This window comes from Labeo rohita, chromosome 11 (genome assembly GCF_022985175.1).
Source record: "Labeo rohita strain BAU-BD-2019 chromosome 11, IGBB_LRoh.1.0, whole genome shotgun sequence".
Taxonomy (NCBI): domain Eukaryota; kingdom Metazoa; phylum Chordata; class Actinopteri; order Cypriniformes; family Cyprinidae; genus Labeo; species Labeo rohita.
The window spans coordinates 10009701-10035808 of record NC_066879.1 but is presented as its reverse complement, the minus strand read 5'-3'; the positions used below and the strand labels follow the sequence as shown (position 1 = coordinate 10035808).

Sequence of the window (26108 nt, the reverse complement as noted above, 5' to 3'; positions counted from 1 at the left end):
TTGGCAAGGTACCTATAGACTGCTGGTATATACCTATTTCTCACTTCTGCTTTGTAACACATTTCACATGTAAAGTGCAAAGACAGAGATATTTTAAAAGCGAGAATATAATTTAGCAAAATAAATAAATAAATAAAGGCCTCCTGTAGAGAATCGATGAATTTTTGTAAGAAAAATATAAATATTAAAAAAATAGTAATCACTTTTCTCTAGCTTGCACTAACTGTCATATGCAGAAGCCATTCTGGACTGATGATATAGGATGTATGCGTTGTGCATGCGCCGGTGAGAAGTGACCAATATGGAAGCACAAAGAAGAGAGCAAAACAAAACAACAGTAAATAATTAGAAGTACAAAATGAAGAATTGTAAAGAAAAATGTTGGAGGATTTCGATTTAAGCCAAGATGACACTGGTTTTCCTTTGCTAAAGTAAGGAAACTTTGCTTCCTTTGCTCCAGTAAACAAACGTTCATTTTCGTGAGATCAGCAGCACTTGCGTGCAACACATAATTCCTATGTCATCTGCCTGGAATGGCTTGCACATATGACAGTTACCACAAGCTAGATTAAAGTGATTATTACGTCTTAAATATGGATATTTTTCTTACAAAAATTCATCATTTCACTACAGGAGGCCTTCATTCATCCCCTAGAGCCATGTGGAGCACTTTTTTATGGATGGATTATATTTATGGATTTATGGACTTATCAATTAAAAAACAATGGAAGATTTGAATTAGTCAGTGCTCATTGTTGACTGTGGACTGTACAATTTAAAATATACAAACTGTGCAAACTGATAAAGCTTGACAAAATACTACTTATGTTGCTGGTTTATGAAGTGCATTTCCCATCATCTTCTGCACAAGAATGAAAAAGATAATTTACCAGTTACACAACAGATGCACAGCTTTGCTCTGCATTTTGTCGTAAAACAGTTAAAGTATTTGTCAGTAATTAAAAAAAGAGATAAATATAACATTTTATTCTAGCCGGAATCACTTGAATGCACATTTTTATTACTTCCAAACTCGTCAGTAGAAACTTCCATTGTGGGCCTGAAGGGAAGATAAGTTCTTCTTGGCAAATTAAATTGTGCCATGTGGTAAACAACTAAACAGTCATTAATTGAATATTATAAAATTAAGTGTTAAAAGAAAAAAAAGGAGCTTTTTGAAGCAATACCTCACCCACAACTAAACCTCACTTCATCCCAGAGTTGTGAGCTGCCTATGGCTGTAACGTGTGTGCAAAAGTAATTTAGATTTGTCTCACATTGAGAGGGTTGAAGGTCTGAGCTCTGATCTCACAGTGGAGCTCTGACCCGCTGTGCTGAGATGAGAAGAGTCTGTTGTTTAACATCTGACAGCTGGAAAAATGAACCGAGCATAAAATATCAGCTATGTGTTTAGCTTCAGAGGCTAAATTCTATAAAATGTTTAATCATTTATACACCTACTTGGTTGGCTGACTCATTGTGCATTGAAGTGTTCAATATCTGTGCTATTTAAATGCAGAATGAAAGATTTTCTCCCTCCAGCACACAGAGTTTCAGATGTAGTTTTTGTAAGAGGTGGTAAATCTGCTTCGGATCAGTAATGCCTAATTAAACAGGTGAATTATTTTTTCCACAGAGTGTTTAAGCTGATCTGTCTCAGATCTGTGTTATTGGTATTTCTTTACCTCTCACTTTAAATATTGCGGTGCCTAATCATTTACCGTAACTATAGCCTTTGTTCTAAGATGCAGAACTTTAAGAACTGTTAAAGAAGTCACGTCATGAGAAATTAAATTTTACATGATATAGTAAATTCCAGGAATTAAAGAGTATTTATTAACACCAAATTACAAATATGACTTGCCCTCTACTTCCTCTACATCGTGACATGGTACTAGAACATATTAGCACACAACTGCCAGCACAGCAACACATCAATAATGCCTATTCTCACACCATTGCCTCCATATGGCAATTTTCAATCTGTACTGACTTTGACACAGTTATACTCCCCAGGCCCAGTCCATACTGATTTAGAACCTTTTTTAAGCTGCTGGGGTTATTACAACTGTTGCTCTAAGTACACATACCTACATATGCAATGTGTTACATTGTGGAGTCCCCCAAGGCTCAATTCTGGGTCCTTTATTGCTTTTTTATTACATATGCATGCTTCCATTAGCTGATGTAATTATCATCAGATCTCCATAAATCATTTAGTACTCTACTGGACTACCCAGAGAACATACATTAGTGGTTGTACTAGAACATTATACAGCTTAATTAATATTGAGTACTCCCAGAGAAACATTTGCCTCTGAAGTCCAATAATCACATCAATACTTTAGAAATCATGTTTGACAGCAGCTTTATGTTTTAAGAAACCCTTAGCACTGTTTATAAAACAGCATATTATCATCTCTGTGCCATCTCTGAAGTATGCAAAATTCCCTCCCCTCCTGAAAGTGAGAAACTCATTCACACATTTTCTGCAAGACTTAACTGCCGCGGAAGTGTTTTGGCTGGCTTATCAAAGAGTTCAATGCAGCTGCAAAAATGCTGACTCATACTCGACTGAGGTATTACATTAAATGCCTTTAGTCTACATATGTCCCACAGAATGGATTTTAAGATCCTTCTATGTCTTTACAGTGCCGTCCCAATGTACCTTAGCAATATAATTACTAAATACAGTATGCTTCCGTTTAGATGTACCTAAACAAATCTGGAAGTTGGTGAATCAGCATTTAGTCTCTGTGGTAACACTGTCCCAGATAAATTACAAGCATTTGACTTAATTAGCACCCTTTAAAAAGTGCTGGTAAATATGTCACAGAATAAATATTGAACAGACTATTTATTTTCATTCTTTGTTAAAGTGTTCATAGTATATTTTTACTGAATTTACTCAATTTTAAAACTTTGAACACACACACACGTTGGGTTTCCATGTTTTATGGGGATATTCCATATGTAATGGTCTTTATACTGTACATACATTATTTTCTATCCCCTTACCCTAACCCTACCCCTCACACCAAACGTTCTGCATTAGTATATTTCAAAAAAGATCATTTTGTACGACTTATAAGCTGTTTTTCTCATGGGGACCAAAACATGTCCCCATAACGTAGGTAATATCTGAGCCATAATGATTATGGATTTTCAGTATCGATTTGGGACTATTATAAATATAAAATCTATACAGAAAACGAAGTAGCAAAAATAATTACTGTTTTAAAGTCCCCCTGTAGTCAAAATTTTTATCCTTTAAAACTGATCTTTGATCATCAAAATGAAATATTGAAATGTTTTTTCTTGTGAAAATAATTTCCTCATGCCTTAAAACAGCATGAATATAACTCTACCCCCTTGCCTAATTTATACACAGATCTATGAATATGCAAATTAGCCCCGCCCCCACGCAGTCACACCAGCCAGAGACCCCTAACTTGAACCGTAGTAAACACGATATAATGGCGAAACATGGATAATGACTGATAAAACTATGTTCTTACTAGTGGACAACTACAGAGGATACTGTACCATTTGTTAAAGTTACTTACTTTATGATGTTGTGCCCTCAAAATGCCTTGAAGGGTCGAATGCAGCTTAGTTTGTGATCCCAGTTCGTGCCTGCAAGCATATACGAGTAAAGTGCAGACGGCAATGCGGGAGAGGTGCGTCTAACTCCGGACTACTTTCACACTGTTGCCGCAGGTTATTTTTCAAATTAGCGGTTAGCGCCTAATGGTTGTGCTCTATTTAATGCTCTATATGCTCTGTTAAATGCTCTATTCAATATTAAGTTTTATGCTGATAATCCTATTGGCATATTTTGCATCTAATGAAAGGAATCTATCCTTTGACATGGTTGGTTCCTGAAGTTTGTGACGTAGCAAAAAAAGGGGCTGGGACAGCCTTTGGGAAACTACAGTTTTAAAGGGGTCATCGGATGCTAAGTTCACTTTTTCATGTTGTTTGAACGTTAATGTGAGTTGGCAGTGTATGTACAAATCTACCCTATAATGATAAAAATCCATGCAGTGGTTTTTAATTAATCTGTAAAAATAATATCCCCTTTTTCAAATCAAGCCATTCTCAGAGGCCGCTCCCATGATAGTTGATTGACATGAGCTCTTACCTTAGACCAGCTGTCACAGTCCAGTAACTTTCCTTGTTTTGATGCCAGAGCAGGGATGTAAGTTAGACAAGAATATCTCAGATTGAGCGATTGAGGTGTTGTGTTGCTGGATGTAACAATGAACATAGTGGTCGTCATTTACTCCCGAAATCTGAGCTGCTGAAGATGCTGTAGATTATGTTTGTTTGTGAATGGAATGTGCCTCCCGATCTATATATATATATTAGCGTTTTTTATGAATCTTCTATCGCCTTTCCTTATAACGTGGTTGTTAGGAAGTTTAGCGGCTAAACGCGGCTAAATATGGCTAAAGTAAACAAGATCGCCTTTCCACAGAGAGAAGAAAGGGGCGGGGTGAGCAGAGCTTATTTGCATTTAAAGGAACAACCCCTTAGAATGAGATGATTTTTGCAGAGCTGATTTTGACAAAGTAAAAAGGGTGTTGTTTTACAAAACCATTGAGACTTTTCATTAAGACCCTAAAGAATCATATCAACTTGAAAATGGGCATCTGATGACCCCTTTAAGGATAATACTCAGCAATGGTGTTGATTAACAGAACGGCACATGGTTTGTCTAAAAGCATATTAAAACACCACATAGACAAATAAACAACATAAAAATCTTGATTTTCACTACAGGGAGACTTCATAAATATCAAACCCTAGTACCACAAACAAAGGAAAGTTTGTTATAATGTTCACAGTCTCTTCATATTTCACTGATGAATGTATGTTAAACTTCACACTGAAATGACTGATATATCAACTGGGTGAAAAGACTTGCTTCTGTTATTCTTGTTTTTTTTTTTTTTTTTTGTTTGTTTTTTTTTTTATGTTGTTTAACTTGTACCAGAATATGAATGTTACCAGAATGTTGCAGATGCAGATTATGTGGGAAGTGCTGTATATATTTTTAATGGTATTTTAAAATAGACCAGGTTGCCTGAGGTTAAGCATTCTGGGTTTCCTAATGGGTTTGATTGTCCCAGCTGCCTAAACACTTCCATGGTCTCTAGAGAGATGATCTTCAACAGGGGTCCAAAATAAAGATCCATTCGGACAGAGACTAAGCCGTCAAACAACCTCCTTCACTTGAATGAGCTTCAGATTCATCCAGGGGCAAGAAGAATTTCAGAAGTAGCCTGCCAGTTCACACTCTTGGGTTTATCTTCAAACACTCAGCCATGGTGGTATGTGGATAGTTTGCGTGATGTTGTGAGGATTCGAGAGGTCATGTCCAGTTCTCATTCATGATGTGAAATGAATTCTTGTTTTGGATCATTAATCTCAGCTGGAAACCGCGGACATCTTAGGAGGGACTGAAGAGAAACAATTGTTAAAGAAACACATGTTAGTAATAGTTACTGTGGTCAGGTCTTTTGTTTTGAATAATAGTTTGTCTAGAACACACGCAACAGGCAAAGCCTCTGTTGTGGGCCATAATTGCGTTCTATATGACACACAACTGTAACTGTGTTTGTCATTGCTTATTGAACCTAAAACAAATGTGCCTTTCTGACATCAGTTAGGGAACATTTGATGTCTGTATAGAACATTTTATTTGGCCGAAGAATCTGTGATCACTGCTGATGATCCGTCTCACGTATGGAAACTTTCTCATGTTATGTTTGGGCTGCTTTGTAGTTAATGAACAATTAAGGAGAGCAGTAAGACATGCATTGATCTTATTCACGCATGAATGCACTGGTGGCCTGGAACGGCCAATTACTGCACTATTATATGGAAGAATTGCCTGACATGGGCAATTTGAATTGTAGATTTCACCGACATGAGTCTCTGAGGTAAGATGTTGTGATATAAATATACATTTAGCTAAATAATACATCACTATTACTATTCCTCATACTTAAAATTAGGATTTTAAATATAAACCTTATAACCTTAAGTATTAAACTTTGTTGCAAAACTGATCCTGCGCCATTTGACAACCTAAAATGTGGCTTGTTCAGAAGAACAGCTATTGTGTTTCAGACATGCATCTACATGGCCTTTGCACACATTTTTTTACATTTTAAGAATACATTTTTTTACCAGATCTCTGGTCGCTACCCGATAAACATCATAGCATTATGCAAACTGTATTTGCCGAATCAGCTTTGGGTCTCAGTTTCAAAACACTGGTGTTAACAGAACATATGTTTATTTATAATGTATAGCATGAGGGCAATGACTCACATATTCATATGTAGCTGATTGAAGATAAGCTAATTACAGAAACTCTAGTACTGTTTCCCACAGTGCATTGCACTATACTTGACCTTGTGGAATTTAAATTTTTACATTTCTTGATCCATTATTTGGACTAAAATGTTGAGATACTACTGCACAAAAATGCTAGTCTCTTTTTTTCAGTATGATAACAAGATGCCACACACTGTATTAACAAGCTGTGGGAGTAAAGCATACATTTTTACAACTGACTATTTTTAAAACATAGTAGACAGTATACAGTGAACTGGAGAGTATTCAGAAAGTAGTAAGCTAGTATTCCATTCTGAACACAGCTGGTATATTGTATGTCTGGCTGAAGTATGGTTTGTTTTCCAGCCAAATGACAGTCAGAGATTTATTATATGGCTGACCGTTGGTGGGTTTGGGTAAACCACAGAATGCAGAATAGAAACTAGTCTAAATTTGAAAGAAGTCACAGAGGAAAACTTAAGTGATAAACCCTTTCACATTTGCTAACATTTTTTTTTTTTCAAATGGACAGCTGATCAAAAAAAAAAAAGTTTAATATTTTTAAATATTTGAATAGCATTGTATCACTGTTACTCCAGTGAATATTTTCTCATATTAAGTTATTTTTGACTCCTGAATTTCTGTTGCTTTTTTTATTGACAGTTTGAAATATGAAAAAATAACATATTTATATTTACAATGTAGTATAAGCCAATTAATGGCTTTCGAGCAATGTTAAACAACAAAACAATTATGAAAAACAAAACAACTATAAAAGCATCAAAAATGTTAAAATACCATTAAAATACAAAAATATTGTTTTGACCAGATGAAATACTAACTGCTTTATAAAAAATAATCATTATGTGCATGTTATTATTATTATTTTTTATTTTATACAAAATTACAAAACACATGTGACAGCCTGATATTTAAGACAAATACCTCTTTTATTAGAACACAGCTCAGCCTTTCAGTTAAAATCTGCCTTCACTAAATATTTGACCCTTGCCCTAAATTGTTTTACCTGGTTTGAGTTTTACTCATATGGAACTTCAAGCATCTGTTATCTATAAATAATAGAAATAAACGAGCTGTCAGCATGTGAAAACTGCTCTAGCTTTAGTTCCAGTGCGCTCCACATTCTGTCTTTATATTTCTAAATCTCACTCTTTGCTTCATTTGTCTGAATGGCATGTGGTCTTGTCACAGGGGCCCCAGGTCACGTTCCCCATGTGATGGGTCTTATTCCAAAGTTTCCATGTGGCTGAGGTTTTTTGACCAAACGTTTCCCCTTCGAAGAGAGTTTCCACCTCCAGATCCTCTGGAACGCCACATGTGATCATAATATTACAAGAGGCTTATGGTCTCAGCACACGCCTGTGCAAGGTGTCCGCAATCCCTCACGCTTACAGGACCCCTGGGAGAGCAACAATGCCAAAGCTAGGCTTTTAAATTTCTAATGTCCAAAAACAGCTTCAGTCTTTAAGGTTTAATATTATGAATACTTTTTGTAATATTATTCAAAGCTTCTTGCTCTACAACTTTTTTCCATAAACATCTAACATTACAATGCAGTAGTGAATGTGTAAAGTGAATGAGTGTAAACTTGAAAATGAAAACCAAACAAGTCTAACACTAATGTATTTTGTGTTACATGTATGAATTAAATTACAAAGAATGAGTGTGTTGTGTGTTGTGCATGAGTTCTGAAAACTATTTTCAGTGGCTTTAAAAAAAAGTGGTGTGGACAAATTTCATAATTTGGCAAAAGTGCTAAAAACATTTCCCACCTGCCCTACAAGTAAATGACACTAGTGTTCTCTACAAAAGAACTGTTCCCTTTTATTTGCTATGCAGTGTTATTGTTATTTTAGTAATTGTACAAGGCACACATAGAAATTATATAAACACAAAAATGTATAAAAAGCTGTGAAGGGAAAATAATTACACTTAAAATGAGCTTTTTGACTTTTAACTTCATGTTCAAGTCTACATCTGTTTTTTTTTATCCGAATACACAAATACAAATAATTTTGCTGTTGCAAAAACAAGTTGATTTGTTGATAGGGTTAACATAGACATAAAAATCCTGGAAATATCAGGGAATTTGTGATTTCTAGGCTTGAGAAAGCATGGAAATTAACGGAATCCCTAAAAAGCCATCAAATACTATTTTACTTAGCTATGCTTTGATATAAAGGTTTCTTAGAAATTGCAGTTTGTGTGAGCATGAAAGCTGTAAAATATATATTTTCAATTTAAGTTAAAAGTTTGAAAAGTATTAACAGTTGATTGATCAAAAGGTTGTGATGTCATAACAATTTTTACACTTTGGTCTGGATGGACTGCAAGAAGGAGTATGTCATTATTATTATTTTAGAAGAGCAAGAAGACTCGTGTTTTCCATCATATGAACTTTCGGTAACACTTTAGTTTAGGGACCAATTGTCACTATTAACTAACTGCTTATTAGCACGGTTTTAACTACCATATTGACTGTTTTTAGATTCCTTAATCTGACCTCATACCTAAATTGAACAACTACCTTACTAACTATTAATAAGCAGCAAATTAGTTTACTGAGGTAAAAGTTGTAGTTAATGGTTAGTTATTTTTTTTACCCATCACTTACTGTCATGCCAACGCCTTAGATGGGTTTCAAAAGGGGCATTCGAGTGTTTTTCCCCCCAGAAAATTCAATTTTTAACACATTTCTATTCAGGTGTCAACAGCAAAGTTCAGAAAATCACATAGAATCTATCTAGTCTCATGAGCTGTTTAAAATTCTATGTGAACCAGCTGCTTCCCATATTCCCTTAGATCACTGGAGAAGTGCACAGTCTCCTTCTGCCTTAAACACTCCACCATCATCCCAGGAGTACTACATGATGCAGACCTGTTGCCTTTTTGGTCATGAAGTTTTTTGAGAGACTAAAGAACATCACTGGTCTCAGTTTCCTTTTGAACGATGCTAACCTTGACAGCCCAGGAGCTTATGGAAGATCCTTTTTGTGTTGTCTTCTGAACACCTTATTATCAAGATCTTGAAGCTGCAGATGGTCTACGGTCAACACAACCTATAACTTTCTGGTTTGCTTTGGGTCCAAGTTGGACAAAAGAAGGCTATAACAGATGGTGAGGATTGCTGAGAGAAAGCCTGGTGCCCCTGACAATCCTCCAGGACTTTTACATCTCCAGAATGAGGCTGGACACAAGCAGAAAAAATCATTACAGAAAACACATGCCCAGATCACAACCTGTTTGAGCTCCAACCCTTCGGCAGACGCTACAGAGCACTGAGCACCAGAACAAGAACACAAGAGCAGCAGTGTTGCGCGGCTACTTTTACACTTTTGCCGCGGGTTGTTTTTTATTCCATGCGTTAAAGTAACCGCCTCCACCCCACACACACAGCATGATTTCAACAAAGGGGACATGAAGGGGATGGTGGTGAAAACTGCAGGAAAAGAATGCAATTGGGCTAGTTTTGCCCTAGTTTTGAATAGCAGTTGGGCTGGTTTTCTTTCACAGGCCTAGCAACTCTGAAGAGCAGCTTCTTCCTTCAGGCCATTTCTCTCATACACAATTACTGTATAGCCTTATAAAGAAACCTTATGGTACAATATCTCAGAGGCATTGTGCAACAAGTAATCCTTAAACAAGCATGTTTACTTAATAAAATAAACTTCGTAAGAGAAACTGTGCCAACCTAAAGCTGATTTGTTAATATAAACTTGAACATGTAAAGCTTGAGTACTACCTTAAAGAAGCCAATACAGCATGTGTGGGGAAAAAAAGTATTTGATAGACTATATAAAAAGAATAAAAATAAACACAACTACAAGCCAAGTATATTAAGAATACATAATCATGCTTTTCTTGAGTATATCTCTATGAAGAGATTAAGTACAAGTACAGGTCAAATATACTTTTATATACAGTATATTTGAGTATAATTTTGTTAAATCTCTGATTTGTACATAAAAATACTAAAAGTACAGTTTCTGTAAATAATTACTATAGCACACTTGAATAAACTTATCAAACTTGTTTCACCTGTTTTATCCTCTGGCAGGTGATTATCATAAAATAACAGCATACTTGTCCTCAACAAACCAAATGATTTGATATATCATTCACACTGGTAGTGCTCTAGAAGTTTATAACTCACGGTTAGGGGTTTGTTCAAATCACTGAAATGCCTGAATTCAAATGAAATTGCCTGAAATGCCTGAAAATTCAAATGCCTGAATATGGCCAGTAATACTTGCCTTTAAGCAAACATCACTAATGAGTTAAAACACTTCCCAAATCTTTCACTCTTTGGCCCTGAACTCATTGGTTGAGCAAGTTGAACTTGTCAAATAAGCAGAACAATTCTGAAAGTGACAAAGATGTCAACCTAACAATATAGTAGACTGAAACTGGGATATGAGAACATATTTTGACAACCAGACAACGTACGTGTCCCACATGCTTCATTGAAACCCTGTATTGTTTGTATTGGCACTGTACTGATGATCTCACCAACAAACTAGACGTTCAGAAAACATTATTGTTTTAAAATCTTATGCGTTACATCATCTTTCTGCAGAAACACATTCATTCATTTCTGGTCAATAATTTAGGGACTTTTGGTCTGTTTTCACTCCACGCCTAGCGTTCTGTCTACTCCAGAGCGGATGAGAGCTCAGACACACAAATACAGCTCATCCAGTTACTCAAAGACAAACAAATGACTGCACACTTACGGACACAGTCATAATAAAACCATCAACTGGCATATTTAACCTACTGTGTTTGAAAGCAAAAGAAAATGACATGGAATGAGACATCTGTTACATGAGTTTAGAAAAAAAGACGTATTTTTCAGATTTTTGCGGTAAATAGTTTCTAAAATAACAGATGTCATGTATCAACGCAGTAAATTGTAGTATTCCTTTTTTTACCTACACTTTAAGCATATGAGTCCTTTTTCCAGGGTTACTATATGGTACATATATTTTGATTTTGATTTTGATTTTGATGCAAACTAAAGTAGGATGGTTTCGAGGCACTTTTGTAGTATCATCATCTTTATGCTTTTGTTATCTGCTTTCTCCCAGGTCCTCATAACCGTGTGTCACGGTGTCCTCCTAATGAACATCAGTGCCTGGGTTCAGACTTGTGTGTTCATATGAGCAAACTGTGTAATGGCGTCCCCGACTGCACTGATGGAGGAGACGAGGGTCCGCACTGCAGAGGTAATGACTGCATGGCTACAAACATTGCTTGGTTATATATTGCCATATATTTATAGTTATCAGACAGAATATTATTATTATTATTATTATAAATGTTACTAGTATTAATTATATCAGTCTTCTGTGGAAATAAAGCTTGGGGCCTGAAACAGATACTTTTAAAGTTTCTGTTTTTCATTTAGACAAACCATGGGCCAAATGGCAAAACATGCTATTTTAATAGATTTTCTAGTAAAAACATTATACAAGGTAAATGTGCTTAATGAACAAAACTGCATGAGACATTAAGAATATGTTTTCAGAGAATAAAATCTGAATGTAAAAGTATTTTGTTTTGAGGCCCTGGCGATTACTCCCTTGTTTTTCACCCAAAAATTAAAATTGTGTTATCATTCACTCAATCTTATGTTTTTACAAACCCATAGGACGTTCATTCATCTTTGGAACACAAATTAAGATATTTTTATTGATGACTTCTAATTTTTGTCGATCCACTGAAGATACATGAAACCAAACCAAACACATCAAAAAGTTCACGAAGAGATTGTTAAAAAAATCCAAATGAATCGAAGTCTTATGAAATTAAATCTTCTTAAGAGACACAATCACTTTATATTACACTTAATTTAGGCTTTAATAGACATAAACGTAGATCAACACAAAGAGCATATCAAACAAGAAGCAGCTAAAATGTTCTTTTTTCAATAGATGGACAAAAATGAGAGAATATTAAAATATCTTATGTTTTGTATTATTGTTCAGAAGTTGGATGGTCTTATGGATTTGGAGTGACATGACGGCAAATAAATGATTGTGAGCAATACGTATTGTTGTAAAGACAGTTATGAAAGAAATGCTTTCAGAATTAACTGACCTATAGGTCAAGGGTTTGATGGTTAAGCAGTTGTTGGACAAATGAAAGCGGTGAAATGGTGTGGTCAGGTGATTAGTTAGTAGCAACTCTGCCGAGAGAAGATCTGTTGATGTGTCTCAGTTCATACTAATAATGTGCCCTAAAAGTATGAATTCTTCACAAAAAGAATGTCCCTACACTTTTCTTACACTGCTACACATTGAAAAGTGTCGGATGTCTCTTGCATAGAATCTTTTCACCATAAACTGCCTTGTCAATAATTTTGTCACTGTTAACATCCTCATATTCAAACTCCACATTTCAAGAGAAAAGAAGTAGCATGCTGATCTGCCAGATGTGGGTCTATTATGTAGAGAACCCTCCTCATGTTTTTGCATAATAGTGAATTTGAGAGTTAATGGACAAACATGTTTTCTAAATCACACTAATTAACTGTCAGTCTCGCACATGTATAACGTTTTAACAATTTTTATCTGTGTTTGAGGATATAAACCAAATCCTCCTTCAAATTTCAATGGCTTGTGGCCAATATTAGCTGTTAGAATGTGCATAGATCTGCATGTTGAAACACAAACAAAATACTGATGCTAGAAAGTTTGTGAACCCTTAAAATTTCCTGAATTTCTTTGTGTCTCCTACTGACAATGTTACCATAGTGTTCAATCAATAAATAAAAATAATTATATTAAAAATAATACACAAAACTGTTTATGGTTTTACTTTTTCATCTCCCAAAATGATTCTGCAGAAATATGTAAACCTCCAGAATTACCTGCTCGTTTAAAGACAGTTGGATTCAGTTGTTTTAGTTGTTTTGGTGGTATAAATCTGTTTTGAGTTTAGCAGAACTACCCTACGGAAAGAACACAAACCTTGATCGTGTCTATCAAAGTCTGGGCCTCATCACGCTTGTTTGTGGAGACTTACCATGCCTCAGTCAAAGCGTCTGATAAAAGGTTGTTGATGCTCACAAGGCTGGAACATGTTAGAGAAGTATCTGTGAGGAGTTTGATGTCCATCAGGTACACAGTGTACAAATGGAAGAAATTCCATTCCTCTACCAAGGAGTGACCATCCGTGAGATGCATTATATAAGAACCTCAGGGAAACAAGGATCCACAGGCTCTTGCATTGGCTTCATATTCTTGAGTCTATCAGACAAATGAACATGAATGATGAGCACAGCAGGATACTGCAGCAAGGAGGAAGCCACTTCTCTCCAAGAAGAACACTGTTGCCTGTCTAGAGTTTGCCAAATACCACAAGGATAAGCCAGAAGACTATTGAAAGAATTGATTTGTTAATGGATGAGTCCAAAGTAAAGCGGTTTGGTTTGAATAAATAAAAAATTACATTTGGCAAAACCAAGACCATTTAATAATAGCAACCAAATCGCAATTGTAAGCATGGGATGGCAGTATAATTATTTGGTTTGTAAATTACCTGCTTTGCTGCCTCTGGATTATTGATGAAGCTATGAATAATGCATTATCTGAGAAAAGTCCACTACTGAAAAAGTAAGGTCCAAAGATACCTCCAAACCAGTGTGCAGGACTGATCCACAGTTACTGGAAATGGTGTGATGTGCTACAGACGCAGGAGCCGTTGTTCTGACGTAGAACTTCCATATCTCTTAGTTCATTGTTTGTAAATTCTGGTTCAAATAAGTAAAGCTGGGCCAAAAAATGCAAGTTGTCTTCGTTGTTTGTTTTCTGTACAGCTGACGCAGAAAAGAAGAAATTGTTGAATAAAGTCATTATTTCTGTTTTCTTTGCGCATAAAAAGTATTCTTGTAGCTTCATCAAATTATGGTTAAACCATAGTTACATAGACTATTTTAGTTGCTGTCTATGCAGGGTCAGAAAGCTCTCATATTTAATCAAAAATATCTTAATTTGTCTTCCGAAGATGAAGAAAGGTCTTACAGGTTTGGAACAAAAGGGGTGAGTAATTAATGACAGAATTTTTTTTTGGGTGAACTATCCAGACGATCTGATAACAATCATAACAATCATAACAAACAAAATGACAAACAAAACAGACAGGAGAGTAGATTACCTTTGGTGGACTTAAACTTGAAAAATGGTGTGTATTGATGTCTTTCTGATGTTCATTCATGAATAAGCACTGTTTTCATCCAACGAGGCAAAGAGAACAAAATTGTCACTTCCTGATAAACTGGCACTAAATATCACTAGGAAAAGTAGGAGAAGCCACTGAATATAATAATTTTCACAGATAATAAATTACTTGCGATTCAGAGAGAGTAGACTAAACAATACATGCGTTCATTGCTTTCTGAGGTGGATGCCAGCTATTTTGGAATGCAGTTCTTTGAGGCAATTATACAAAAAATACTTTGATGGCAGACTTTGCTTAGGCATTTTAGAATGACCATAACAACATTTCAGATGCTGTGCAGTAAGATCAGTCTGCTAGTTAGTCGTTATCCCATCCCATAACACAGTCACATGACTTTTTGGTGCGTGTAGAGGAGTTACTTCGCAAAATGCGTTTTCCGTCTCCCATTATTCACATTAACCCTTTTTTGCACAATTCAAAAACCACCTCAAGTGAGCGTAAAAGCTTTTTTGCTAATTCTTTTTTAAATTTTGGTGTTTTCATCACTCGTTTCTGTTGCGATACTTCAAAATGTGCATTTAAACAAGGTGATGGAAACATAGCTAGTGACAACATTTTAAAGCAGAGACAATGTTTCACACCAGAACTAACCTGCTCTGTCTTGTCTGTCGGCACATTGTTAGTTTCCTTTTTGCTCCGCAATGTATTTTTCACTGCGTGAGAACATGATGTGTAGTGTGAGAGAGCGGCATTGTTTGTCAGACGTAGCAACAGTAACTAAGGGGGCAGGTTTTTACGAAGGGTCAGTTGGCACTGTCATTGACATGAGCATTGAAGAATTCTTTAGAATTGGCCACTTTCTACATGTTACATCACTGCACCAGACAAATATATTTCTGAATGAGTTGCATAATCCTCTTTATACTGTAGGTGAGTGTAATTGAATCATTCAGTCAAACAATTTGCTTAAAAATATTAATTAATTCATATACAATACAAGAGACTGTCTTTAGTTACTCATTGGTTTACCCTGCTTTGACTTTGGTTGGAAGTATTTTTGTTGGCAGACTGAAAATACACAGCCAACTTCTTGTTGATTGAACTGTTATGAAAAGCCTATATCACACTTGCAATCTTGCTGTTGATTGTGGGTTCTGATGTAGGCGTTTCATATGTGGTTAACCTTGATATACCTTTTGTCTATTTTAACTTCATCCCCATATACATACACACACATACACACACGCACACATTCTCACACACACAGCTGTAGTCACTCTTTTTAGGCATGACACTATAGGTGAGGTGAGGACAATAAATCAAAAACATAACAACCAGAAACTGCTTTAGTTAAAGCAACTAAGACCAGGGTTGCCATGTTTTCACAACAAAACCTGCCCAATTGCAACTTAAAACTAGCCCAAAACTAGCCCAGTCACATTTTGAGGGGGTTTCTGATACAAATTGCATAAAATACACGTTTTTTTCGGCGGGGTTCTTCCAGTAAAATTCACATTCCAGGGGCTAAATATCACGTTATTGGGGATGCTTCAACTTGCAGGCATGAAAAACAACCCACGGCAACAGTGTTAAAGTAGCCCAATTCCGTGTGAAAACTGCAGACTTGGCAACACTGACTAAGACAGTTTTAGTAACTTTGCTTGTTCAAAATGAACAAAATTTAAATAATGAGTGAGTACATCATTAAACTGCATTTCATTGGTTTTACCTTAATCTAAATCTTGATAGTAAGCCTATAATAGTTATTTATATTTTCATTATTCATTATTTCATTATTCATCAAAGCATGTTTATGTCCTATTCATAAAAAAGGAAATGTATGTCATATTTGGAGTGGAAGTAGTTTGAACACAAAAAGTTTGCAAGCAAAAGAGAAAGTGACGTTACGGCATCTATAATAAAACACATATCAACATTTGCATAGCATCACATTTCTAGGTTCACAAGCAGAGTTAATTCTGGTAATGTCTAAACCAGTTACTACTACTGATTTGCCTATAAATATCCTTTACCTGTAGCCTTGTCCAGTTTTACCAAAGGAATTGCTTTAGTTTTAAGCATTGCATGTTTATTTGAGCTGCTGATTTTCAGTGGTGACCCCTGCTGACTGCATCACTTTTCTCTTCTCCAGCATCAACACAGGTCTGTCTGAGGAGATAAAAGAATTTTCTGACTGAAGTATCATCAAAAAAACGATTTGCACTTAAAAATATGTGGTGTTTTATGAGTGTGTATTGACTGAGAGATTCGTGCAGACAGTCTAGCCCTTGTAATGCATTATCTCAGTAATTACTACAAAATAAAATATATAGATAATTTAGAATGACATCAGTTGCATTTTTGAGGGAATATCTAAAAGTACTTACATAAGTGCATTTCGTAGTATCCAGTATGTTTGCGGCGTCCCCAGGATGATGAAGATGAAACAAGGGTGGACATTCAGCAAGACAATGATCCCAAACACAGCCAAGGAAACTCTCAATTGGTTTCAGAAAAAGAAAATAAAGCTGCTAGAATGGCCCAGCCATTACCTGACTTGAATCCAATAGAAAATAAGAACTAAAGATCAGAGTTCATAAAAGAGGCCCACAGAACCTTCAAGATTTGAAGACTCTGTGGAAGAATGGGCCAAAATCACACCTGAGCAATGCATGCACCTAGTTTTTCACCTAGTTAAGACTGTTTTCTCATATTTGTGATTTCTTTAACATTTATATTTCACAATTAAGTGTGATAACGTCAGAATTTTGAGGTATAATCTTGCAGTTTTGAGAAAAAAGTCAGAATTGTGAGATTTTAAAAAAAAAAAGAAGTCATAATTACCTTTTTATTTTTATTCTGGGTTAGATACAAGCTTCCATACATGTAAGGTAACTGCTTAAATGAAATGGACATTTATAGTACAACAAATTTGTGTCACCCATTATGTATGAGAACGATGGACTAATTTAACTTAATTTTGAGATGTGCTTTTTGTGCAAAGTATTTAGCACTGTCGGAAGTAACCCATCAGAATACTGTGTTACTGTAGTGTGGTGAAATGTGAAGTTCAGGCAAAATCCCTGTCAAATTTCCACTCAATCCTCTTAAGGATTAGCAGTGAAGAACTTACTTCACATGCTCAACACTACATGCTTAGACTCATCCACACACATATATCCACATGAATATCAAAACACACGTTATGCTGTGATCATATATTGACATAGAGTATATTGTTAGCTCTGTCCCAAAAGCTAGTGAGCTGCCTTGCTGCCTACTTCCAACAAAAGCAGTTGTCTTAAGGCAGCATCCTAACTGTAATGGAACCACAAAAGTAAGTGATTTGGAACGCTCCACTTGCCACACAAATAGAGCTTGACTTGCTGTTTTCCGTTAACATTTTGCTAAGCACATAGTATATATCTCTGTTTGGACTTTTTGGACTTCATATCAGAAGTGTGCTTATGATGCCTTAAAATGCTTCATGTTATGTAGACAGCTAACTGGTTTTTGGACTGAGCATATGATTGCACTAACAAAACCACTAAGGCTGTCTAACTGTTAGCATATTAGCATAGCTGCTGTGAGCTGTTGAATTAGTTTATCCAGAGGCTCATTTGTTTCTGACTGTACGCTTATGTTTGCGGCGTCCCCTGAGCTCTGAGACAGGTGTGTGTATGTGTGTGTGTAGTGTTAACATCACTCCTGTTCACTGCCTGCTGAGGTACCAGGTGCTGTTATTTCATTTCAGTCATTCTGAGGTTTGTCAGATCGGTTAAATAGGCCATTTCATGGAAAATAGGATTTTCCTTACTGTTAAAAAGGAAAAAAAAAAAAAAAAACGAAAGAAAGAAAGATCAAATTTTGTGCAGATACTCAAAAACAGCTAACTCAGAAGTCTTCATAAACCGTGAGCTTATTTATCTCACATTTAGAACACCTGTTTAGTGTTCAGCAACGCTACTTATCCTCATTTAAAAACAGTCTGTAATAAAAATAGGGCCTAATTAATCTTGTTAATATGATGGAATTTGCTATTGATTTTTTTTCTCTGGTGTTTTACCTGCATTTTGAAACATTGGATTGTGTTGTACTTTTAGGTAAAAGGAAATTTCCATAACCTTATCAGATAATATCCTGGCAGAAAATTGCCAGTACGTTTTCTGTTTTTCTGCAGATTTAATTTTCTTACCATGCTGATAAACTACAATGGCTCATTTATATAGAAGTCTTAAAGGCTTAAAGGTACAGCAGGTACAGCAGGTTTATTTCCAAGATATTTTTAGCTAAAATACTAATTAGCTGTAATTCCACATTTTAAAATTTCCCACTATATCCTAGGTTTTGCAGATTTGTCAGTAAGAATGTTTACTCATTTAAAACACAACACACAAAAAAAATAATATGCTCCCTTATTCTTTTATATATGTGAATATATACAAGTATGAATAAGCATGTTGTTTGAATTTTGACATAAATATTGCGTTATACAGAATGACAATGTAACATTATTTCAACCAAATTTTGACATTTTATTCTCCAAAAACTTTACTTACACTTAATGTGCTTTCTATGGACATAAAATCACTTTTGCAAATTTCTTTTGATCTGGACATCTTAACATCTTTGACCCATATTTCATTTGCTTTTAGATACCTTTTAGTACATTTTGTTGTTGTTTTGAACTTTGCAGTCCTTATGAAGTCTCTTTAGTGAGTGTTGATGAGCAGCATGAGTCAGTGTGTCAGTCTGTGGTAATAGATTGTGTTGTGTTGTTTGACCTCTAGCTGTCCTCTGCTCTGATCTCTGTAGAACTGGCGCTCAACTGTACTCTCAATGGTTGCCAGGACAACTGTGCTGTCACACGCACCGGCCCCATGTGCTACTGCAAGAGCGGCTATGAGATCAGCCAAGACGGAAAGATCTGTAAAGGTCGGTTACATTTACACACACTTTCACAAGACTGACATGAGTATAGACTCCTATGAATGCAACAATATAGACATTGTTGCTGATACAGATAGTGGATTATTTTAATAGTATGGGAATAACTACAGCATTTACACTAATATGTAAAACGTAGAATTTTGAATCAGGTCTCATGTAAGGAAAAACTTGTGATATTTCCTGCATCATATGCTTTCATTTGATAAATTTAATTTGCTTTCAGTCTTCATAAAATCTCTTTTCTTAAGGATGTGTAGATATTTAATTGGAAACCAGAACAAAAATACTGTTGTTGTTTTTTTTTTTTTTTTTATTTATTTTTTTTTGTCTGTTTGGGTTCAGATTTCGATGAGTGCACGGTGTATGGCACCTGCAGTCAGACCTGCACAAACACAGACGGCTCGTACACCTGCTCCTGTGTGGAAGGTTATCTAGTTCAACCAGACAACCGTTCCTGCAAGGCCAAGAACGGTAAGACAAACATAACAGTCCAAGATAAGATAACAGTCCCTTAATACATGTATCCGAATCAGACAACAGTTTAATTCATAATTACTGGCTAAACTGTTATTATATTTGAGATAAAACAGATGTCTTCCTGTTGCTGCAGTGCCTGTGGACCGTCTCCCCGTGCTACTGATTGCGAACTCTCAGAACATCCAGATCACGTCTCTAAGTGGCTCCAGCAGCCCGTCGCTCTACATAACCACAAAACAGACCACAGCCATGGACTTCCTGTACGCACAGGAAACGGTGTGCTGGATCAATGTGGGGGACTCCCCTGCGGGTACGCGACTGAAGTGCGCTAAGATAACAGGACTCAAGAGCTTCACAGATGAGAGAACCATCAACATCTCCCTCAGTTTACACCGTAAGTCACACTGCTGTGATTTCACATTACAAACGACCTTTCTACAACAACTATGTTTAATTTTTGTAAGGGTCTAATTTTCTAAACATCTAATTTTCTACATTGGTGTTTGGTGATGAGTTTTTGGCTTAAGGTCTGCATTTAAAGTCACACCAGAGGTACACAATTACACAATTGCATTGCACAATTATACACAATTGCATTGTCATGTTAGAGTAGAAAAGGGTCCTGCCCAAACTGTTGCTATAAAATTAGAAGCACACAATTCCCTAGAATATGCTTAAATATTAAGAGTTGTACTCATGGACATTACTAAAGTAGTCAAAACTGTTCATTAGAGGGGGTTTCCCAATACTTTTGGCAATATAGTGTATGTAATTAAAATATTATGTAATTGAGTGCAGAAATGAAAGTGAGTAATCTTTCCTGATGTTGAAATTTCCATGGCCCGTCTTAACAGTTTATGCAATCTGACTCTTGTTTTAACTGTTATTATTGTTATTATTATTTCTTCCCCAGGAGGCAAACTTCATATCCATAATGAATGGCACGCAAAATGTGCTCTGTAGTTAGAGCGTCTACTGTAGTCACACAAGTACATAAGTAAACGCAAGTAAACACAAGTAAATGCGTTGTGAAAAAAATATATTGTCTGCAATCACAGACATTCGCATTCGGACAGGATTAGATTTCTCAGAGGATCACTGAGTTTGCTGAAAAACAGTAGGTAATTTAGAAAAACAGACTGCAGATTTGGACAGGATTAAAATCTCAAAGTACGTCTGTGAAACACAAATTTCTCTAATGTCCCCCTGTAAGACTAGTCTTGTCTGAATAGGGCTTAAGTGTGGTTGACCTACCGTTGACCGTGTTTGATATGCCCTATAAACAACTCAATTCATGTGAACTACTTTTATAAAGCCTTTATGCTCTTTTTAAGGCCTGGACATTTTGTCAATTGGACTGGAATGGAATTTCATTAAAAATATCTCTATTTGTTTTTCAAAAAGCAACAAAAGTCTTATGGTCTTGAAATGACAAGAAGGTGAATAAATGACTTTCTTGGAATTTTCAAGTCATTATTCAATGATAATCGTCGCTTCTAGCATAGCTCTGAAATCTCATTCATGCAAGTAGATATTCAAATCAGCACAATGACATTTACAATTATATTAATTTGTTTAGCAGACACTTTTGTCCAAAGCCATTTATAAATAAGGAACATCACTAGCATCACATTCGTTTAAGAGACATGTGAGACATGTGTACTCGGTTACGCATGTAGCGTTGGTTCTTCAAGAAGGGGAATGAGACACTACGTCAATGATGATGTTATGGGAATGCCTTCCGCATGAGCCGTTTGAAGTATGTGTGCAAAGACGCCCATATAATTGGCTGACGGTAGTCACATGATGGAACATAATGTGCTGGCAGTGCTATAAAAGGGCACCTATGTCATGGAATCCCCAGGTTATGTTTGTCTGAAAGAAGATGTGCAGACATGCCTGAAATATGGCAACGTGACACAACGTCTCGTTCCCCTTCTCAGGGAACCAAGGTTATATATGTAACTGAGATATTCTTAATTGAAGTGGAACTTCTACGCTGCGTCAATGATGATGCTATGGGAACGTTAATACACACTGTGCCGTACTGAACAAATACCTGCTCACTAAGTTGACAACGAGCCACGAGGCTTGACATCAGCGCCTTAACCCAAGCTACCCATCCCCGATCTGGGGTTGAAGTCATCCAGTTATGCAACTGACAAGAGGGAGCCAACACTGTACTGTTAAACCACCTCACAACCACTGGTACCTGCTCCCAGGGGTAACCTCATCAAAGGCAGGGAAAAAGACCCTGAATACTGTCCGACCAAATAAAGAATGGGTTGCAATATTGACAACACCCATTCACATGATCTAAAGTTTCCTTGTGAGTCATCAGATACCATATTCTAAATACTTATAAGGCTGGGCTAAATTCCTATCAGAGTGAGCAAACTGGCATCTATAGACATTACCACTATGTGGATGCCTAAAGAAAGGGAAAGCAGACACACGTTGTCCAACCTCCCAACTGAATCACCTGCAGGTGCTTCTTTATATGCTGTGATATTCTGTTGTACTTTCTCTGTAAAGAGTATCTCCATAACCTCAGCCAGCAAAATAATACCGCAAGAATGGGAATAAGAAGGAGAATGTGAGTGCCTAATCCCACTACATAATTAAGCATCATAACTGCAGCAAGAGTAATAACAGCAGAGCAACACTCAACTTTAGTCTGTGAAAAATGAGAAACACAAGCGAGTCATGCTTAGCCTCAACCAGAACATAAAATCATATATCATATATATATATATATATATATATATATATAATGCTGTGAGCAAAAGAGGGAGAGAGCCATGCTCAACCTCAAACGAACTATGTAATCATATACCAACCTACCAACCAGCATATAAATTTATGCTATGCAAAATGAGAAATAACAGGAGAGAGCATTGGTCAACCTCAACCAGCATATATATATATATATAAAGTTGTGTTAGAATGAGAAAATAAAAGGGAGAGAGCATTGCTCAGCCTTACAATAAATTGCATCCTTAACAGCATACATCTGTAAGAACACCTCATTAAAAGGGAGACAGCAACACTCACCCTTGACCAGTACTTGAAACCACATCCTCAGCCAGCATATATCTTTATGTGCAATGCTGTGAGAATGATTGTGAGAAGGATTGGGGTCTTGGTTTTTGTTGTCTCTCCTCCATATGATGTTTTATTATTAAAGTTTGGGTGGAGCATGTTCAGATAATCAACCAGTTTAACACATGTGGATCATGTTCAGATAATCAACTCACAATAGTAAATATACACTAACCAAAATTAGAAACGCAGCACTTTTGTTTTTGCCCCCATTTTTCATGAGCTGAATTCAAAGATTTAAGACTTTTTCTGTGTACACAAAAGGCCTATCTCTCTCAAATATTGTTCACAAATCTGTCTAAATCTGTGTTAGTGAGCACTTCTCCTTTGCCGACATAATCCATCCACCTCACAGGTGTGGCATATCAAAATGCTGATTAGACAGCAAGATTATTGCAGTGGGGTTATGGTATAGGCAACAAACACAGGTGCATTTTATTGATGGCATTTTGAATGCACAGAGATACCGTGATGAGATCCTGAGGCCCATTGTTGTGCCATTCATCCACAACCTCATGTTGCAGCATGATAATGCACGGCCCCATGTTGCAAGGATCTGTACACAATTTCCGGAAGCTGAAAACATCCCAGTTCTTGCATGGCCAGCATACTCATAGGATGTCACCCATTGAGCATGTTTGGGATGCTCTGGATTGGCGTATACGACAGCGTTTTCCAGTTCCTGCCAATATCCAGCAACTTCACACAGCCATTGAAGAGGAGTGGACCAACATTCCACAGGCCACAATCAACAACCTGATCAGCTCAATGCGAAGGAGATGTGTTGCACTGCGTGAGGTAAATGGTGGTCACACCAGATACTGCCCGGTTTTCGGATCCCCCCGGACCCCCCCGGACCCCCCCCAATACAGTAAAACTGCACATTTAGAGTGGCCTTTTATTGTGGCCAGCCTAAGGCACACCAGTGCAATAATCATGCTGTCTAATCAGCATCTTGATATGCCACACCTGTGAGGTGGATGGATTATCTCGGCAAACGAGAAGTGCTCACTAACACAGATTTAGACAGATTTGTGAACAATATTTGAGAGAAATAGGCCTTTTGTGTACATAGAAAAAGTTTTAGATTGTTGAGTTCAGCTCATGAAAAATGGGGGCAAAAACAAAAGTGCTGCGTTTATAATTTTGGTCAGTGTATATATAGCCAACTTACCTTTGCTGCACAACGGTTTTCTGGCATTCTTTCTCCACCTCAACTCCACACTCCTAACTTTTCCTATTCCAGCTTGGGAAAAGCGGGAGTTCTCTAGGTTCGGGCTAAGTTCCAAGCTTAGAGTCCCCCCTTTGGACAGCATGCCAAAAATGCTTATTATTTGAAAAGCCAAGAAGGCAAAATTGGAGCATGAAGGAGAAAGCTCTTCTCTCACTTCTCAATGCATGAAAAGTTTAGCCACAATAGCTCTGAGAGAGTGGGCAATTGAATGATCCACCTGCTCAGTGGCACAAAGGGCGAGGTCTGTGGTGTGGCAGAACTCCTGGAGGAGTTACATGGGTATACCCTTGCCTTGATTGAAGACCCTCAATAGGTTTTCATGGTAAGCTTGCAACACTGCAGTGGTGTGCAAATCTCCAACAGCCTGGCCTGCTACCATGTCTACTTTGCCTACTAGCCAAGATGTCTACTTTGCCTACTAGCCAAGATTTCTGCCACATCAGGAAGTAGCTGGAGCCCGGGCTTCTGGATCCAGCATTAGAGTGTTTGAGCTGGCGAGCGAATCTTGAGATAAGGACAAGCTTGCCCTCAGCTAACTCCACCTATGATTTCCACAGCTATAGCTGCCACACCGCACACTTAGGCAGCAGTGGTACCCGATCCATGGGGTGCAAACACCTGGCTTCCATCCCCTTCTAAAGAGAGCCAGGTGTGAGTAGAGCTTCTTCACTGTGGTTTTACCACATTGATGATAGCCAGCCCCCTCGAAGGGCTGACCATACATGCTCCACTCCAAGGCAGATAACATACATGGTGACATGTCAGTACACATCTCCTAAATTTTTTTTTTGGCCCTCCATTCTTATTATTCCAAGACAGAATAAAAAGACAAAGAAATATGGGTATTCCATGACAAAGGTGCCCTTTTATGGCATTGCCAACACATAATGTGATTACCGTCAAGCAATTGTATTGGCTAGTTTGCACACTTGCTTCAAACATCAGCTCACTCTGAAGCCATTCCCACATCATCATCATCAGCGCACCGTAGAAGTTCCACTTCGATGGGAAACCAGTCTGTCTTGCATTGTGACGTTTGATGAAAATAAACAAAAGTGAATGTTATACTAAAGCTCCTTTGGTCTTTCATGGAAGAAAGTCATAATGGTTTAGAATGATGCAAGAGTAAGTAACTATCCCCGTAAATATTTGGTGTCTGTCCTATATTCGCATTCTCATGTAGTGCGCAATATTTTAAAATTGTTTGTTAATGAAAACATTGAGAATTTGTCTGCACCCAACTGGAAATAATAACAATATTAATCATCAATCTGAGCATTAGCTTGAAGACAGTTAAAAGAGTGTGTGTGTGTGTGTGTTCAGTCTTCTTGCAGACAGACTCTTCAAATTGCTAAGACTCAGACTACATAAAAAGAGCAAAGATTTTCTTTCCATTCTTCCTGCTAAAGTGAGTGAGGGAGAATGAAACAGACTGAGTATTATAGAGAAGTGTGTGTGTAGGCCAGTATTTCTTCCATACCCATGATGCCTTCTGTGTCACTGAACTGCAGTCAGTTTTACCATCTACTTTCAGAACAATGCCATGTGGCCCCTTTTTTTTTCAGAAAAATATTGTTATAAAATATGATTCATCAGGTTTCTGAGGAACATTGTTCATCTTTCAATCATCATTTTATTGCATTTTCATAAAACAAAGATTTTAAATACCATCTATCTACAGTATTGAGAGATACAGATTGACAACTACACTGTAAAAAACAATTTTATGATTCAACTTAAAATAATTTGTTACCCAGCTGCCTTAAAATTGTAAGTTCAGTCAACTCAAAAAAAG

At 36.8% G+C, this 26108-nt stretch overlaps 1 protein-coding gene across 7 annotated transcripts in view; it reads left to right on the top strand.

Moving 5' to 3' along the window:
• Positions 1-26108, top strand: part of lrp1aa (low density lipoprotein receptor-related protein 1Aa) — a 170031-nt gene that overhangs the window by 21586 nt on the left and 122337 nt on the right. For all 7 annotated transcript variants that reach the window (XM_051122933.1, XM_051122930.1, XM_051122929.1 and 4 more), the window contains exons 3-6: positions 11457-11594; positions 19366-19485; positions 19843-19971; positions 20111-20371. In XM_051122933.1, the coding sequence (XP_050978890.1) occupies positions 11457-11594; positions 19366-19485; positions 19843-19971; positions 20111-20371 (648 nt within the window). The remainder of the gene's footprint in view (positions 1-11456; positions 11595-19365; positions 19486-19842; positions 19972-20110; positions 20372-26108) is intronic.